Genomic DNA, 12,909 nt, shown 5'->3' on the forward strand with positions numbered 1-12,909 from the left:
TTCAATTTCTTTGCTGATTATCAGTCTGTTCAAGTTTTCTATTTCTCCCTATTTCAGTTCTGGTAGTGTAAATGTTTCTAGGAATTTATCCAATTTTTCTAGATTGTCCAGTTTGTTGGCATATAGTTTTTCATAATAATCTCTTATGATTCCTTGTATTTCTGTGGTGTTAGTTGTTAGTTCTCCTCTCTCATTTGTGACTTTATTTATTTGGGTCCTTTCTCTTTTTGGCAAGTCTGGCTAGGGGTTTATCAATTTTATTAATTTTTTCAAAGAACCAGCTCCTGGTTTCATTGATCTATTCTATTGTTTTTTTCAGTTTTGATATCATCTATTTCTGCTCTTGTCTGTATTATTTTCCTTCTTCTGCTGGATTTAAGCTTCACTTGTTGTTCTTTTACTAGCTTCTTTAAATGTAAGGTTAGGTTATTTGGGATTTTTCTTATATCCTGAGGTAGGTCTGACACAGCCACTCTGAAAAACAGTATGGAGTTGCCTCAAAAAGATAAAAATAGAACTGCCCTACCATCCAGCAATTGAACTACTAGGTATTTACCCAAAGAATACAAAAATACTAATTCAAAGTGATACATGCACCCCGATGTTTATAGCACCATCATCAACAATAGCCAAATTATGGAAAGAGCCCAGATGTCCATCAATTGATGAATGGATACAGAATATGTGACATATGATATATATATGTAATATATATATATATATGAGAGAGAGAGAGATTGATTTACTATTAGGTATCACTCAGACATAAAAAAGAAGAATGAAATCTTGCCACTTGCAATGACGTGGATGGAGCTAGAGTATAATGCTGAGCGAAATAAGTCAGTCAGAGAAAGACAAATACCATATGATTTCACTCATATGTGGAATTTAAGAAATTTAAAGAAATTTAAGAAACAAAACAAATGAACATGGGGTGAAAAGAGACAAGCCAAGAAACAGACTCTTTTTTAAAAATTTTAATTTAAATTTTAGTTAACATACAGTGCAATATTGGTTTCTGGAGTAGAACTCAGTGATTGTACAACACCCAGGCACCCCCAGACTCTTTTTTTTTTAAATTTTTTATTTTTTCAGCATAACAGTATTCATTATTTTTGCACCACACCCAGTGCTCCATGCAATCCGTGCCCTCTACAATACCCACCACCTGGTGCCCCCAACCTCCCACCCCTTCAAAATTCTCAGATCGTTTTTCAGAGTCCATAGTCTCTCATGGTTCACCTCCCCTTCCAATTTCCCTCAACTCCCTTCTCCTCTCCATCTCCCCTTGTCCTCCATGCTATTTGTTATGCTCCACAAATAAGTGAAACCATATGATAATTGACTCTCTCTGCTTGACTTATTTCACTCAGCATAATCTCTTCCAGTCCCGTCCATGTTGCTACAAAACTTGGGTATTCATCCTTTTTTTTCTTTTTTCTTTTTTTACAGCTTTATAAACATATATTTTTATCCCCAGGGGTACAGGTCTGCAAATTGCCAGGTTTACACACTTCACAGCACTCACCATAGCACATACCCTCCCCAATATCCATAACCCCACCCCCCTCTCCCAACCCCCTCCCCCCATCAACCCTCTGTTTTGTGAGATTAAGAGTCACTTATGGTTTGTCTCCCTCCCAATCCCATCTTGTTTCATTTACTCTTCTCCTACCCCTTCAACCCCCCCATGTTGCATCTCCTCTCCCTCATATCAGGGAGATCATATGATAGTTGTCTTTCTCTGATTGACTTATTTCGCTAAGCATGATACCCTCTAGTTCCATCCATGTCCTCGCAAATGGCAAGATTTCATTTCTTTTGATGGCTGCATAGTATTCCATTGTGTATATATACCACATCTTCTTTATCCATTCGTCTGTAGATGGACATCTAGGTTCTTTCCATAGTTTGGCTATTGTAGACATTGCTGCTATAAACATTCGGGTGCACGTGCCCCTTCGGATCACTATGTTTGTATCTTTAGGGTAAATACCCAGCAGTGCAATTGCTGGGTCATAGGGTAGTTCTATTTTCAACATTTTGAGGAACCTCCATGCTGTTTTCCAGAGTGGTTGCACCAGCTTGCATTCCCACCAACAGTGTAGGAGGGTTCCCCTTTCTCCGCATCCTCGCCAGCATCTGTCATTTCCTGACTTGTTCATTTTAGCCATTCTGACTGGTGTGAGGTGATATCTCATGGTGGTTTTGATTTGTATTTCCCTGATGCCGAGTGATATGGAGCACTTTTTCATGTGTCTGTTGGCCATCTGGATGTCTTCTTTGCAGAAATGTCTGTTCATGTCCTCTGCCCATTTCTTGATTGGATTATTTGTTCTTTGGGTGTTGAGTTTGCTAAGTTCTTTATAGATTTTGGACACTAGCCCTTTATCTGATATGTCATTTGCAAATATCTTCTCCCATTCTGTCAGTTGTCTTTTGGTTTTGTTCACTGTTTCCTTTGCTGTGCAAAAGCTTTTGATCTTGATAAAATCCCAAAAGTTCATTTTTGCCCTTGCTTCCCTTGCCTTTGGTGATGTTCCTAGGAAGATGTTGCTGCGGCTGACGTCGAAGAGGTTGCTGCCTGTGTTCTCCTCGAGGATTTTGATGGATTCCTTTCTCACATTGAGATCCTTCATCCATTTTGAGTCTATTTTCGTGTGTGGTGTAAGGAAATGATCCAATTTCATTTTTCTGCATGTGGCTGTCCAATTTTCCCAACACCATTTATTGAAGAGGCTGTCTTTGTTCCATTGGACATTCTTTCCTGCTTTGTCGAAGATGAGTTGACCATAGAGTTGAGGGTCCATTTCTGGGCTCTCTATTCTGTTCCATTGATCTATGTGTCTGTTTTTGGGCACCCCCAGACTCTTAATTATAGAAAACAAACTGATGTTACCAGAGGGAAGGTAGGTAGGGGGAGAGGTTAAATAGGTAAAGGGGATTAAGGAGGATACTTGTTTTAGTAAGCAGCAGATGTTGTATATAGGTGTTGAATTACTTAATTCTATGCCTGAAAATAATATTACACTGTATGTTAACTAACTGGAATTGAATTAAATCTTTTTTTTTTTTTTAAAGAAGAAGTACAGGAGCACCTGGGTGACTCAGTCAGTTAAATGTCTCTTGATTTCGGTTCAGGTCATGATCTCAAGGTTGTGAGACTGAGACCCACGTTGAACTCTGCACCAAGTGTAGAGCCTGCTTGAGATTCTCAATCTCTCTCTCTCTCCCTCCTCTCTCTCCCTCTCCAAAAAGAAAAAGAAGACGTACAGAAATTTGGGATTCAAAGTACAGTCGGGAGTGTCTCTTGGAAGTGCTCATTTAAGGGGCCCTATGCAATGAAGGGAACATTCATTATGATGGCCTTATAAGAAATGAAACACTTTCTTAGGACACTTTCTCATAACTGCTTTAAATATAGACAAATGGCACCACATAAGACTACAATTCAGAAAAAAACACATTTTTTTGAAAGAGAGAGAATGCAGCCAAGGGAGAGAGAGAATCTTAAGCAGGCTCCCCACCCAGTGTGGAGCTTGATCTCATGCCCTGAAATCATGACCTGAGCCAAAATCAAGAATCGACTGCTTAACAGACTGAGCCACCCAGGCACCCCCGAAAAAACAATTCTTAAAGGAGCTGACATATTGCAGTCTAGGTTCTCAGATCCTTGCCAACTTGGTTTAAGTGAGGAATATATTTTATAAAATCTGAAATGTCTGTGCATCCTTCAGGCAATCCTCCTTGAATATTGATTGCTCCAACAACATGGATGGATCTAGAGGGTTTAATGCTCAGTGAATTAAGCCAGTCAGAGAAAGACAAGTACCATATGGTCTCACTCATATGTGGGATTTAAGAAACAAAACAAATGAACAAAGAAAGAAAGAAAGAGAGAGAGAGAGAAACCAAAAAACAGACTCTTATCTATAGAGAACAAACTAATGGTTACCAGAGATGAAAGGGATGAGGGGGATGGGAGGATATAGGTAGAGGAGATTAAGAATCACTTATGATGAGCACTGAGTAATGTACAGAATTGTTGAATTATTCTATTGTACACCTGAAACTAATAGAACACTATACGTTAACCATACTGAAATTAAAAAAAAAATAAGGCTGACAATGACAAGTATTGGCAAAGATATGGAACAAGTAGAATCCTCACGTGCTGCTGATAGGAATGGAATAACCACTTTGGAAAGCATTTTGGCAGTTTCTTAATAAGTTAAACATATACTTACCATATGACCCAGCAACCAGCAATTCCACTCCTAGGTATTTACCAAGAAGAAATGAAACAAAATTTGAAAAATTGGAAATATATGTATATTCAAATCCTTATATGCAAATGCTCTTAGTAGTCTAATTCACAACAACTCTGAACTAGAAACAACCCAAGTGTCCATCAACTTAGGGATAAACACACTGTAGTATAGCCATACAATGGAATATTACTCAGCAATAAAAAGAAATGAGCTGTTAGGTAAGCCTGGTGGTCGGTATTAAGAAGGGTACATATCTTTGGGCGCCTGGGTGGCTCAGTGGGTTAAGCCGCTGCCTTCGGCTCAGGTCATGATCTCAGGGTCCTGGGATCGAGTCCCACATCGGGCTCTCTGCTCAGCAAGAAGCCTGCTTCCCTCTCTCTCTCTCTCTGCCTTCCTCTCCGTCTACTTGTGATCTCTCTCTGTCAAATAAATAAATAAATAAAAATCTTTAAAAAAAAAAAAGAAAACAGAATGATAGTTTTCTGGGGCCATGAGTAGTGGGGACTGATTACAAAGCAACACAAGGAAACTTCTTGGTTTAATGAAAAAATTCATATCTTCATTGTGGTAGTAGTTACATGGGTGTATACGTTGTCACAACCATTGAACTCTACACTTAAAATTGGCTCATTTTATTGAATGTAAGTTATACTTCATTGAGGTCAATTTAAAAAAACAAGAATATTCATGGCTTTATTTGTAATAGTCAAAAACTAAAAACAATACAAATATATATTAACAATAGTAAGATTAAATAAATGTTTATATATTAATGCAATGGAATATTATGTAACCATGAAAAATAAATTACAGACAAAGGAAAGATGAATAACATTCATGGATATATTGAACAAAAGAAGATACAAAAGGACATGTACTGTATAATTCCATCTATGTGAAATTTAAAAATAAGCAAGCTATAGTGAAAATATCAGAATAATAATTACCTTTGGAGGAATTATTGACTAAGAGAAACCATGAAGGAGTCTTCAGGCAATGATGAAAACGTTCTATCTCTTTACCTGAGTGGTACTCATATGGAGTATAGATAGGTAAACACTCATTGAGCTAAATGCTTGGGATTTGCATACCGTATTATATTTTTTAAAAGTAGGGGCACCTGGGTGGCTCAGTGGGTTAAGCCTCTGCCTTCAGCTCAGGTCATGATCTCAGGGTCCTAAAATTGAGCCCCCCATCAGGCTCCCTGCTCTGTGGGGAGCCTGCTTTCTCTTGCCCTCTGCCTCCTGCTCCACCAGCTTGTATTCTCTTTCTCTTTGTCAAATAAATAAATAAAATCTAAAAAAATGTAAAAAAATAAATAATGTTCCATGCCCAGCACAGAGCCTGAGATCAAAGGTCTGAGCTGAGATCAAGAGTCAGATGCTTAACCAACTGAGCCATCCAAATGCCCCCACCTTATTACATATCTATTATTCCTCAGTGAAAAAGTTTTTAAAATTTTCTCTGTGGTTGTTTAGGATGGAGTGCCTTTTGAAGGAAGGACTTTAAGGGAACAAGTGGCTGCTGCATTTAACCATAATCACAGTAACTGTTGACTATAAGGGCTCTCAGTGAATGGACTTCATTTCACTGCATTGGAGAGGTTGTAGAAAGTAAAAAACAAGCTCAGGGCTTTACATTCTGAGCTCAAGTTGCAGTCAGAAAACAAGAAAATTTCATGATGACTTTGAAGGAATCTATTTCTTGTAGATTCAGGACAGATGTGGATGAAAAATCAGCCCACAAATTTAATGTGACAGGATTAAAATGTAAGTTGAATTCATACAGCTGCCAAGTCTGTTATGTGAAAGTTAACATGCCTCTTGAAAAACAGAGAGACCCTGAGACTTAGAATGTTTACATTGGATGGAAGCTAAGACTTGAGCTACAAATCTCTCTAAGCCTCCCTTGGCAGCAGAAGCAATCCCTCTCCTATTTGAGAATATTAGCTTTTCTTCACTTAGAGTCTCTATAATAACTTCACTTAAGGCAATTAGCTTACAGGATATGTCTATTTTCCTTAAGGTCCACCTGTACAACATTCATTGCCTTTAGACCCAAAATTGGAGTCAGATCTCAGCATGTCCCATCAGGACAAGTCAATCTGAACTGAGAAGTTACTGTTGGTACTCCAAGAGAATAGCAAGTTTTTTGCTCATTTATAACAACGAAAACCTGGAGGATATGTGTGGGGATTGAGTACAAAACTTTTAGACTAAGAAAGATGGATGTAAGTTTGGATTGGCTCAAACTTGTCAATACTGTTATACTTAGAAGATTTACTTAGCTGTAATATTTTTAGTATCTGAGAATGGTTTTAACTGTTCCCTTGGTAGGTAAACTGAAACTTTGACCCAAATAAGACCTATATTAAATGAGATTGAGATGCCAGAATCTTCTTGGCATGCTATAGAGGAAGAAATCCAAAGGCTTATAAGGTTGCTGAAGTTGATTTCTCTTATGTAACCTGCCTATTATGCACCTTTACCATATCCTCCCAAAGGGGCCAGATGGCACTTTCTTGAGAAATACGTCAATGAAGGGAGCATTAGCGTCTTTGGTAGCTGTCGTCTTAGGCTGAAGATGATGGTAGTAGATACTGCCATTAAAATTTTGGGATTCTTTCCATAGTTTGGCTATTGTAGACATTGCTGCTATAAACATTCGGGTGCACGTGCCCCTTCGGATCACTACGTTTGTATCTTTAGAGTAAATACTCAGCAGTGCAATTGCCAACTATGGAAAGAACCTAGATGTCCATCAACAGACGAATGGATAAAGAAGATGTGGTATATATACACAATGGAATACTATGCAGCCATCAAAAGAAATGAAATCTTGCCATTTGCGACGACGTGGATGGAACTAGAGGGTATCATGCTTAGCGAAATAAGTCAATCGGAGAAAGACAACTATCATATGATCTCCCTGATATGAGGGAGAGGAGATGCAACATGGGGGGGTTGAAGGGGTAGGAGAAGAGTAAATGAAACAAGATGGGATTGGGAGGGAGACAAACCATAAGTGACTCTTAATCTCACAAAACAAACTGAGGGTTGATGGGGGGAGGGGGTGTGGGAGGGGGGGGTGGGGTTATGGATATTGGGGAGGGTATGTGCTATGGTGAGTGCTGTGAAGTGTGTAAACCTGGCGATTCACAGACCTGTACCCCTGGGGATAAAAATATATGTTTATAAAAAATAAAATTTAATGAAAAAAAAAATTTTGGGATTCTTATGGGATTCCAGAATGATAGAAGACATGGTATATAATTGCCAGAAATAAGGTCTACTGGTCAAAATCAGTGCTCATCAATACCATAGATAAATGGTATTTTGGTTTGCTGCCCAAGGTCGAAGCTCATATTATAATGGGCTCATTTTGTCTAGGACTCACACCACAGTTATTTACCTACTTACTGAATATGTAATTAGAATTACCACAATGAACAGCAAGAATTAAAGTGACTATCTGAAAATTTTGACCCACATGGATTTTCTGTGGTGATCATGATTTCCATTGAGGTTAAATAGATAGGTAATAGATAGGATATCTACTAAATTGTTGCTAGAGTTTTTTATAGAAAAGCTCTAACTATGGGGCCAGAAACAGTTGAGACACTTCAATGGAGAATCTTAGCTTCTTATCCAGTTTCCTGACTTAAGCCAATTTACACACCTAGAATTCTTTGATGTAGAGTAAGAGGCTGGGTCTCTTGAAGAAGAATCCTACAAGACTGCCTCAAGCAAATACAGTAGATCTTACTCGAAGTGTTCCTCAAAAGACCTGTAGCCATTTACTAGAGTGAAATATATTGGAATGAGGGAGATATCCCAGACTTTCTGAGATTACCAGACACTGACTCCAAGTTAATACTAATCCCTAGAATCTCAAAATGCCCCAGTGGACCACTGGTCAAAAGTAGAATTTATAGATATCAAGTGATAAATAGTATTTTGGTCCCCAATTAATCTGTGACCTTAGCTATGTTCATTTCTGGTTCCTGAATGTGTAATTGGAATAGACCTAGTCAGCAACTAACAGCATCCTTACAAATTGGGGGCTGAAGGCTATCACGGTAGGAAGGACCAAATAGAAACTCCTGAACTTTCTCTGTCTGCCAGAACGGAAAATATAACTACATACATACATACATACATACATACATACAAGCATACATGAATACGTAGATAAATAAAACAAAAACAGAACAATTCCACAGAAATTAGATATAAAAATACATGGACGATGTGAAGGATTCAGAAAAAGTACCTGATCCATTCTTGTCTGATTCTGCTCTTTTGCCTATGCAAAAGGTAGAGCTTAAAAAAATGTTTGTAGGTTACTATGACTCCATTTGCAGTTGTTACTCATCATGCGGAATCTTTATTGAACCACATTGACACAGCCCCCTCATTCACAACTATTGAATTTTCAAATACTATTTTCTCCAGAGACTTTACAAGGACAGACAGAAGTCTGACTTCACCTGTCAGCACTATACTTTTATGCCTCACCATAGCACTAAGGCAGCCCTCTTTCTTTCTATTATAATCTACTATGCAGACATCCCACAGAACATCAGATCTACTACCTCAATGATTTCCATCATGGTGATTGGACCTGCTGAGCATGAAGATGCTTTAGATGCCTTGGTACAACCCATATGTGTCCAAGGGAAAGATAAAAGCCATGTAGTATCAGGGCTTACCATCTTGGTAAAAGTTTTAGCAGTCTAGTAGTCTGAAGAATAATAGAATATCTCAAAATACGAGGCAAATGTGCCACACGTCACCAAGAGGCACAATGCTTATTGGACGTTATTGGACCTATTTTAGGAACAACTTTACTCTCATGTGCTGCTCTTACACATTAATTGAGCTGTCAGTTGCAAGAGTTAAGTCCCAGAGCAAGAAAAGTCTTTGTAGACTTTGTAGGCTGCAAAAACTCTTCTTTGCCTTGTACCTTATTACCTAGACGATCTGACGGTATTTGAAGGGTATGGGGCAAATTAAAATGCTATGGCAAGCTGCAGTAGAAGAATTACAGGGTAGATTCCTTGACTTTTAGAACAAAATCATGCCCTCTACTAATGTTGACTATTCTCCTTTGAGAAACAGCTCCCGCGTGTGATTATACTGTGACAAAAACCATTTGCTTATTATCTGTATACTTTTCTGAATGTATGTTGTATTTTTTCAAAAGATTTCCTTTTTAAAACCTCTATGGAAATGAAGGTCCAAATATAGCAAAAACAATTATAAGAAGAACAAGTTGAGAAGGATTTCCCTCGTTTTTTTTTTTTAATGGTTTACTTATTTATTTATTTAGAGAAAATAAGCAGAGGAAGAGGGAGAAAATCCACTGAGCATGGAGCCAGTCATGGGATTTAATCCCATGACCCTGAGATCATGACCTGAGCTGAAATTAAGACTTAGATGCTTAACCAACTGAGCCACCCAGGTGCCCTGATTTCCCTCTTTTTTTTAGAAATAAAGTTATATTAACAATATTTGGCCTGGCATCAGATTTATGAGTATGTGAGGATTTAGTGCATAGCACAGGTAGCAAATAATTCAGTGATAAGAGACTAATCAATAAATGCTAAGTTGGGACAATTGGGAAAAAATTAAAATTAGGTTAGAGCCTCAATAATGTGCAAAAATATGTCCTATCTAATGAAAGACCTGAATGTGGAAAACAAAATTATAAAAGTTTTAGAACACATATAGAGTATAGAGGATGACTTTTGACCTTGGTATAGGCAATATTTCTTAGAGAATACCTCTAGTAAGCATAAACCATTCAAGAAATAATCGATATATTTGGCTACCTCAAAATTAAAAACATTGATCTAGTTAAACTCACCAAAAGTTAAATGAAAAAAGAAGAGATTAAACTGGGAAAGAGTATTTGCTATATAGGTAACAGAATGATCATTATCAAAAATTTACAAATTGGAGTACCTGGGTGGCTCAGTTGGTTACGCGACTGCCTTTGGCTCAGGTCATGATCCTGGAGTCCTGGGATGGAGTCCCACATCAGGCTCCCTGCTGGGCAGGGAGTCTGCTTCTCCCACTGACCTCTCTCCTCTCATGCTCTCTCTCTCTCAAAAACATTTACAAATTGATAAGAAATAGACAACTCTTCACAACAGAAGAGAGGAAAAGGACATAAAAAAAAGCCTTCCATAGATGAGGAAACATAAATACACAGTAAATATATGAAAATATATTTAATCTCACTAATTATCAGGGAAATGCAAGTTAAAATAACTAGATACTATTTTTAACCTATCAGATTGGAAAAAATCATGAACTGTAATAGTATCAAGTATTGGCATGATATGGAGAAATGATATTCTCATTCAATAATAGTGAGAAGTATAGGTATTTTGTGGAACAATTTGGCAATAACTACTAAAGCTGAAAATGTTCATAGTAAGGATGCCTGAGTGGCTCAGTTGGTTGGGCATCTGCCTTTGGCTCAGGTCATGTTCCTGAAGTCCTGGGATTGAGTCCCGCATCAGACTCCCTGCTCAGCTGGGACCCTGCTTCTCCCTCTGCCTGCTGCTCCCTCTGCTTGTGCTCTCCCTTTCTCTATCTCTGACAAATAAATGATATCCTATATGCTGGCTAACTGAACATGATAAAAATGAACACTTTTAATTACTTAACCACAGAAATGTTCATACATGTATGCAAGGAATGTGTATAAGTATATCCACTGCAGCATTATTTTAGTATCTAAATACTGGAAATAATCTAAATGCCCATCAATAAAGGAACTTTAAGAAAGTTTACAGTGTTTTTTATGGACATTGGGGAGGGTAAGTGCTATGGTGAGTGCTGTGAAGTGTGTAAACCTGGCGATTCACAGACCTGTACCCCTGGGACTAATAATACATTATATGTTTATAAAAAAATTTTAAAAAAATTACAGTGTTTTGAGGGTACCTGGGTGGCTCAGTTGGTGAAGCAGACAACTCTTGATTTCCACTCAGGTTATGATCTCAGGGTCCTAGGACAATGCTGCATACTGGGCAGGGAGTCTGTTTGAGGATTCTCTCCCTCTCCCTTTGCTCCTCCCTCTCAAATAAATAAATCTAAAAAAAATTTTTTAATTACAGAACAAGCAGCAAAAAAGGAACAAAATATATCTCTTCACATATATGAGTTGATCTCAATGTTGAGTAAACAAAAGGAACTTTAAGAAGTACATATTGTACTATGATATCAATTATATGTTTTTAAAGTACATACCCAAATAGTAACAATCATCATTTCTGGGTGTTGGGAACACAAGTGTTAGTTTTATCATTTTCTCTATTTTTCTGTAGTTAAAATGTTTCTCAGAAATGATGCAAAAAAGAACAAGTTAGGAGTGGTTAAGTGCCGTACTCAGGTCTACTTGGATAAGAACTGAGCATTATACATTGGCTTTAGCAATTAAGTCAGTGACTATTGTTAAGCATCTATTAAGTGCAGGGCATTTACACATGTCACAGGATGGGTAAGTAGAGAATAAGCCTAAAGGCAAGATATAGCTCTCCTGATTTTTGACTCTGCAGCTTTTATTTACATAATGATGGTACTGGTGGCGATGATAAAAGCTTCACTAAACGTATTCATTTACATAAAAATATCTAATCTCCTGTATCAACTAACTGCTAACTTTCTGCTTAGGTAGGGTTTTTGGATCGGCAGAGGACATTGGTTTTGCTGGAAACATTCTATGACCAAAGTTCAAAAACGCTTAGAAGTTTGCTGCGAAACCCAAGACAATGTAAGTGCCATTCAGAAGGAGATGCTCAAGCTAGAATGACATAGTATACTCATCTGATAAAAGTCATTGTATTCCCATGGAATCCCTTCACAGGACATCTCCCTTAGATCATGATAGCTAATCTAACTGTTCATTCCCCACAAGATTCACTCTTCATCACAACTAGATGTCTTTTTCACTATAGTCCAATACTAAAAGTGGTCAAGTTAGAACTCAATTTTAAGTTCATTCAAATGAAGAGGTGCTCGAGTGGCAATCTGAATGTTTTGGAAATTAAGTTGGTAATGGTAAGTCCAGTTTTAATGTCCAACTCAGAATTCTAAAATTTCTGAGAAAAATGTTTCCTTCTCCCAAGCATTGTTACTTGTCTGGCTTTACTGAAATTACACAGTAAAGAATCTTTTTTATATTACTACCAAAACAAGTAGGATTATGGGTTTTGTTTTTATTTTTATTTATTTTTTTCTTTTGAGAGGGAGGAAGGGGGGAGGGGCAAAGGGAGAGGGGAGAGAGAAAATCTTAAGCAGGCTCCATATCCAGCACAGAGCCTAATGTGGCACTTGATCTCAAAACTCTGAGATCATGAGCTGAGCCAAAATCAAGAGCCAGATGTTTAAATAACTGAGCCACCAGGTGCCCCATTTTTATGTTTTGAAGAGAAAGTCTTTGAATGGATGGGTTTTCCAAAAAATGTCAATATTTTAGTTCTCTGTGAAAATAGTTGGATACTTAAAAATCTGGGGGTGATATAGAGTAGTCCTGGACACCAGAATTGCTTTGTTTTTGTTGTTGTTTTATTGTTTGAGTGGATTCTGGTGAATGCCATCCAATCTTTCCCTAGAATTCTGAAACA

The 12,909-nt window shown here is 37.7% G+C and overlaps 1 protein-coding gene across 2 annotated transcripts in view; it reads left to right on the forward strand.

Annotated features, from left to right (window-relative positions):
* Positions 1–12,909, forward strand: part of EFCAB5 (EF-hand calcium binding domain 5) — a 135,957-nt gene that overhangs the window by 61,271 nt on the left and 61,777 nt on the right. For both annotated transcript variants that reach the window (XM_047709027.1, XM_047709028.1), the window contains one exon: positions 11,957–12,056. In XM_047709027.1, the coding sequence (XP_047564983.1) occupies positions 11,957–12,056 (100 nt within the window). The remainder of the gene's footprint in view (positions 1–11,956; positions 12,057–12,909) is intronic.

The sequence above is a fragment of the Lutra lutra genome, chromosome 16 (assembly GCF_902655055.1).
Source record: "Lutra lutra chromosome 16, mLutLut1.2, whole genome shotgun sequence".
Taxonomy (NCBI): domain Eukaryota; kingdom Metazoa; phylum Chordata; class Mammalia; order Carnivora; family Mustelidae; genus Lutra; species Lutra lutra.